Source organism: Orycteropus afer, unplaced genomic scaffold (assembly GCF_000298275.1).
Source record: "Orycteropus afer afer isolate SDZICR_OR568_19922 unplaced genomic scaffold, OryAfe1.0 scaffold00014, whole genome shotgun sequence".
Lineage (NCBI taxonomy): Eukaryota > Metazoa > Chordata > Mammalia > Tubulidentata > Orycteropodidae > Orycteropus > Orycteropus afer.
The window spans coordinates 1637842-1644777 of record NW_006921601.1 but is presented as its reverse complement, the minus strand read 5'-3'; the positions used below and the strand labels follow the sequence as shown (position 1 = coordinate 1644777).

Genomic DNA, 6936 nt, shown 5'->3' with positions numbered 1-6936 from the left:
AGTAATGGGATTGCTGGGTCAAATGGTATCTCCAATTCCAACTTTCTAAGGAATCACCATATTGCTTTCCACAGTGGTTGTGTCACTTCACAGTCTCACCAGCAGTGTATGAGTGTCCCAATCTCTCCACATCCCCACCAGCATTTGTTATTTTCTGTCTCATTGAACTTTGCCATCAGTGCTGGGGTGAGACGGTGTATCTCATTGTTGTTTTGATTTATATTTCTCTGATGGCCAATGATTGTGAGCATTTTTTCATGTATCAGCTGACCACCTGAATGTCCTCCTTGGTGAAGTGTCTATTCATGTCTTCTGCCCATTTTTCAATTGGATTTTTAATTCCTTTGGTGTTGAGACATTGGAGTTTTCCATCAGTCTTAGAGATAAGTCCCTTGCCAGATATGTAATTATCAGCAAATATGAATTATCAGCAAATACATTTTTGTCATGTGCTTTTTCATTGTGTCGATTTCTTTGTTCCATATAATTTTCTATGCTGAGCTCCTTTTGTTTGTGAATCATGTTATCACTTCCTTCATTGCTATTGTTTTAGTATTTGCTGAATATTTATGCTGGTCCTCTTTTTTATTTTGATGTGAAGGTTTATCGTTTTTCTTTGAGGTTACCCTGTGATTTATAGTTTTCTTCCTAAGTTTAGAACAGTCCGTTCTATCTTGTAGTTGTCTTGACTTCCCTACCATCTAGAAGTTTTGCAATGACACAGATATTTTCCCCCTCATTTTGGTTTGTAGTTGCTTCTCTGTCCAAAGGGCTCCCTTTCAGCATCTCTTGTAAGGTTGGTCTGGATTTACAAATTCCCTTAATTTCTGCTTATCTGGAAATGTCTTAATTTCACCATCATACTTGAGGGATAGTTTTGCTGGGTACATAATTCTTGGTTGGAAATTTTTCTCTTTCAGTGTTTTATATATACCATCCCACTGTCTTCTCGACTTCATGGTTTCTGTTGAGAAATCTGAGCTTAGTCTTATTGGTTGCCCCTTGTAGGTAACTTTTCATTTTTCCTGTGCTGCTCTCATGATTCTTTCTTTGTCTTTGGTTTTGGTGAATTTGATGATGATACGTCTTGGTGTTTTTCTTTTGGGGTCTATCTTATTTGGGGATCGTTGGACTTCCTGAATGGATGTATTCTCATCTTTCATTGTATCAGGGAAGTTCTCTTCCAACAAATCTTGGACAATTTTCTCAATGGTTTCATTTTTCTCTTCTTGTTCTGGAATTCCAATGACACGTAGTTTATTCCTTTTGATGGTATCCCACATGAACCTTAAACTTGCTTCATTTTGTTTTGATCTTTTTTCTAATTGATCCCTTTCCAAAGAAGTATTCAGGTATTTGTCTTCAATCTCATTAATTCTATCTTCCATTGTATCAGTTCTACTCCATTGCCCTTTCAATGTGTTATCTATTTCTAATAATTTAGTATTAATCTTTTGGATTTATATCTGTAGATTTAGAATCATTTCTAATTTTTCATTTATTTTGTCATTTTGTTCTTGAATTTTCTTCCAAAATTATTCTAGGGTTTTGTCTGTGTTTTCCTTGGTCTGTCTCTCAATCCTGTGAAGATATCTAAATATAATTCTTATGAATTCTTTGTCAAGGAGTTCCAATGCTGCGTCTTCCTCAGAGATGTGTTTTGGGTCTGTATCTTGGTCCCTTGTTTCTCCTGCTTTATCTTGCTCCTTTGTGTGGACTGTGATGCTCTGTTGTTTCCGAGGCATTGTGACATTTTTGTGCTTATATTTAATCGGTGATTATATGTTGGAGTGACTTGGCCACAATTTTCATTTTCTTTGTTTTGTTTGTATGTTATCTATACAGGCAGGGTACTGTGCTGTGCTCCTCTATTCACTAGTTGACAGCACTTATACACTCATCACCTGTCTCCTGTTGTCAGCCCCTCTATATCCTTGCTGCCCCTGGCAAACAGTGCCTGTTCTTAGGTCCCTGGAATCTGAATGAGAATGCTATCACTTTAAAATCCAAAATGTTTGCCACTTAAAACATTCAAAATGGCTGCACCCTCAGTCACTTTAAATCCACATATCTCTTAACCCTAAAAAAAAGAAAAAAAAAAAACAACCCAAGAAAAACCAAACTTACTGCTGTTGAGTTGGATCTGACTCATAGTGACCCCTCCTTGGGCTTCCAAGGTGGTATCACTATAGAAGTAGATTGCCCAGTCTTCCTTTTAATAAGTAACTATTTTTTTCCCCTTTTTTTTTTAGTTTTTATTGTGAGTTGGGTGCTATTTTACAAAGCAGATTTGTTTTATATTCAACAGTTCATATACATTTTATTTCATAGGAGTGGCTGGTGGGTTTGAAGCGCCAGGCTCCTGATTAGCAGTCAAATGCCTTAGGCACTACGCCACCAGAGCTCCTGTCTCTTAACTAGTCAGTAATTTTCCCACCTTTTCCCTCCCATCCTTGGTAACCAACAAAGAAAATTTCCTTTCTTGTGTAAACCTTTCCTCGACTTTTTATGATATTGGACTCAAACAATATTTGTCCTTTTGTGATTGATTTATTTCACTTAGCATAATGTCCTTCAAGTTCATCCACATTTTGAGGTGATTCACAAATTCTTCATTTGACTGCTAACCAGAAGGCTGGCACTTGAAACCCACCAGCCACTCCTTGGAAGGAAGATGGGACAATCTACATCTTCCTTCTACCACATACACAATATATTCAAAACTGAATTAACTCATCAATAATCCTCCAAATTCAACAAGACAGAAAACAGCAAATGCTAGTGAGAGTGTGGACAGATTGGAACACTGAACAATCAGAAACCCAAGGAGGGGCCACTAGAGTCGGGTCTGACTCTACAGCACATAACAACAACAACAGTATTCCATTGTGTGTGTGCACCATAGTTTGGTTATCCATTCATCTGTTGATGGGCACTTAGGTTGTTTCCATCTCTTTATTATTGTGAATAGTGGTGCTATGAACATGGGTGTGCATAAATATATCCATGTCCTGTATCTCACCTCTTTAGGATATGGTCCTGGTAGTGGGATTGATGGATCAAATGACATTTCTATTCCCAACTTTTTAAGAAAGCACCATACCATTTTCCAGTGATTGTATCATTTTCTAGTTCTATCAGCAGTGTTCCAATCTCTCCACACTCTCACCAGCATTTGCTGTTTTCTGTCTTGTTGAATTTGGAGGATTATTGATGAGTTAATTCAGTTTTGAATATATTGTGTATGTAGTATAAAAGGGAACTGAAAAGATGGACTTGTGTTTCAGCAAGATACTTGATTTCTAAACAAAGATATGGAGGATATGAAAGTACACAAATAGTAAAAACCATGGGAACGAGTGAACTCAGTCAGAGTAAAGTATAGAATAGGGATGAGAGAAGGTGCTGGAACTCTGGGATAGACAGTGTGTAATGGATAAGCAGTTGGAGAAGAACTCAAAGGGACTGAGGTTGTCGATTGGGAATGTAGGAGGAATGACTGTAGAGTGCTATGCCATGGAATCAAAGAGACTAATTTTAAAAATAGCACACTTATTTGTCTTGTTCAGTAATGACAAAAGGTGAATAAAGAGAATCCTTTAGAATCGAAACTTCCAAGAGAAAAGCAATTGAATAGTAGAGTTTATGTATCTCTCCCAAAGCATCATATATTTACTCTTAATTACTAATCCAGACATATGATATTTAATCTTTAAAAATATCTTAGTGAAAGGAAATTCTCTTTCATGTATCTAATTTTATTCTCTTTGTTGCAGTTTAAACCTCTACATTCTTCTCAAGAAGATGGTACCCAGCTCTGGACAGTGCGAGAACTCATCAAGAGTGGAGAAATCATGACTTTTGTATATTTTCAACCCTGTCTCTAAGTCATTGATGATGGCCCTTAGCAATTCCAGCTTGAGGCTTCTTCAGCCTTCTTTTTTCCTGGTAGGTATTCCAGGTTTGGAGGAAAGCCAGCACTGGATAGCATTGCTCCTGGGCATCCTTTACACACTTGCTCTGGTGGGAAATGTCACCATTCTCTTCATCATCTGGACTGATCCATCCCTGCACCAGCCCATGTACCTCTTCTTGGCCATGCTTGCCACCATTGACCTGGTTCTGGCCTCCTCTACTGCACCTAAAGCCCTTGCAGTACTCCTGGTTCATGCCCATGATATTGGCTATACTGTATGCTTGATCCAGATGTTCTTCATTCATGCATTCTCCTCCATGGAGTCAGGAGTGCTTGTGGCCATGGCTCTAGATCGTTATGTAGCCATTTGTCACCCTCTGCACCATTCCACCATCCTGCATCCAGAAGTCATAGGGCACATTGGAGTGGCAGTGCTGGTGCGAGGATTAATCCTACTAACCCCCTTCCCCATCTTGCTGGGACGCCTCATCTTCTGCGGGGCTACTATCATAGGCCATGCTTACTGTGAACATATGGCTTTGGTAAAACTTGCCTGCTCAGACACTACAGTGAACCGAGCCTATGGGCTGGCAGTGGCACTGCTTGTGGTTGGACTAGATGTTTTGGTCATTGGTATTTCTTATGCTCTCATTCTCCAGGCAGTTCTAAAGGTACCAGGGGCTGAGGCCCGACTTAAGGCTTTTAGCACATGTGGGTCCCATGTATGTGTCATTCTGATCTTCTACGTCCCTGGAATATTCTCCTTCCTTACTCACCGTTTTGGCCAGCACGTACCTCATCACATCCATGTTCTTTTGGCCACACTTTACCTCCTTGTACCACCTGCACTCAATCCTCTTGTCTATGGGGTGAAGACTCGGCAGATCCAGCAGCGGGTGCTCAGGCTATTTTATATAAAAGCAACAATCTAAAGACATTCTAATAATTTTCTGTGGAGACACCTTCCAAGAAGACTGCCAGGAGCCCATGAATGGTTTAGATGATGTAGATAGAGGCCTTTTCACACTGAGTAGTCTTTCCAGTTCTATTAGTCTCATGGTAAAGAACACCCATGGGTATTTGTCCTTATGTCCTAATGTGACGTACCTGGCTAGCTGAACTTGTGAATATTTTTCCTATTCTTCTTCTGTTTTTTTTTTTTTTTGCTCCAGACCCCAACATTTCCCCACTCAGAGTAAGAGGGAATCGGATATGGGAAAAATAGATTCATGCTCTGGATGTATCATCATTTTTAACCTCCCTCTGAACTGACTCAGCAGAATCACTTGCAATGGAAATGGGAACTCTAGATATTTGCCTGGCCTACGGTATCTTCAAACTCTCTATTGCTGTGAGCTCAAGGTCACTGATCTTCTGGGTTTGAAGTCAGGTCTCTCGCAAAGCACCAGAGAGTGATAGAGTGAGAAAACATTTTTCCATTGCAATATGGGTGTTATTTATTTATTTATTTTTAAATTAAGTTCTGTAGGATCTTTAATAGGTTCTGGGAATAATAAGATGTGATTCTTATTTTCAAGGAAAAAATATATATGGATGTTTGGATTAAAAAATTTATTTATTTTTTTCCTTAGGATAAAGAAGGGATATGACCAACTATTCAACATGTGTATGTGTGGTGACTATTAATTTAATAAAACAAATCAATCATACAATTATCAGCGTCTAAGAACTCTAAAATGTTTTAGATTCTAGTTCTGTGAAACAGTGTTTTATTGAGAAATGTGAAAATAGTATTGTCAATTAGAAAATTAATTTCTGTTTCTGAAGTGTTGGGTATGGGTATATGTAAATCAGATCACCATTTCTGCTAACAGGAACTGGGTTCAATTTAGCAAGAGGACTATAACTATTAGTGGATTACATCCTGTTTGTTGAATGTTGCCTTAAGACTTGGCTTAACTCTTTTGTGTCCATAAAAAGTAACACTTTTTTTTTTTTTTTTTTCACAGTCCCAGAAGTCAGGTCTTTGCTGCCTTAAGGTAGGATTCCCAGGTGATGAGAGTATCTTATCTTGTGTTTCATATCAGTAAAATGGTTGAGTGGCTGGCTAGTGTTTCTACTTTTTTATTTTTTTGTAAATTTTACTCCTAATAAATAATTTTCTGTTACAGAACTTGAGTGTTATGTCTTTAATTTACCTGGCACATTGGGTGGGCTAGGGAGAGTGAATATAAGCTGTTTTTATTGCAGGAGTAGTTACAATTTAATATGACCTTATGCTCTTGTGGGAGCTCTGGTGGTGTAGTGCCAAAGGCATTTGACTGCTAACCAGAAGGAAGGAGGCTTGGGCAATGTACTTCCATAGTGATACCTCCTCTGAAAACCAAAGAGGGGTTGCTTTGAGTGGGATCTGACTCCATGGCAGTGGGTTTAGTTTTTTTTGGTATGCTCTTGTAAGTTTTCCTGTGAGATATTTAAAAACAACTTCCTTGACCCTGGGAGCTCTGGTGGCATAGTTGAGTGTTTTCTTGTACTCTAAGCTTTCCAGTGTGTATGTTTTATTATAAACACAAATAGTGTTGATATGGTAAATAGGCATTGATATTTAGTATTTTATTATTACTCAGTTCTATTTTATAATTTTATCATTATTATTCTTTAACTCAAAATTATTTAGAATACAAAGGAATTTTACAAAGGTATAGTTTCATTACTGATTTTTTATTTAGCAGCATTATTGTCAAAATATAATGTCTACATGATGTAAAATATTTTGGTTAAATTTGACTTGTTGCCCAGTATGTGATCAGTTTTAATAAACTATTGTTTCTTTTGAATTGGAGTATTCCTCGGATATCTTAATAGGAATATTTCCTATTTCTGCATCAATTTTCAACTTCTACAATTCATCTTTCTCTAGCTAATAATCTCTACCTCTTCATGCTTATGAAAATATAATAAGAAAAAAATATATACATGGAATAAATAAGCACTAGAGGCAGAGTTTCACATTTTCTAGTTGGTTCCAACTGGAAAGAAAGCCTGAGGAGTGTGTGTGG

General features: G+C 37.7%; 1 protein-coding gene across 1 annotated transcript; it reads left to right on the top strand.

Moving 5' to 3' along the window:
- The first annotated feature begins 3864 nt into the window (after window positions 1-3864).
- LOC103210494 (olfactory receptor 52L1) lies at window positions 3865-4848 on the top strand. The gene has a single exon (XM_007956413.2). The coding sequence runs from the start codon at window positions 3895-3897 to the stop codon at window positions 4846-4848; it is 954 nt and encodes a 317-aa protein (XP_007954604.1). The 5' UTR covers window positions 3865-3894.
- Window positions 4849-6936: the final 2088 nt, after the last annotated feature.

Bases quoted from the DNA above. Each gene is read 5' to 3' on its own strand.
- LOC103210494 (XM_007956413.2), top strand. From the start codon at position 3,895: ATGATGGCCCTTAGCAATTCCAGCTTGAGGCTTCTTCAGCCTTCTTTT.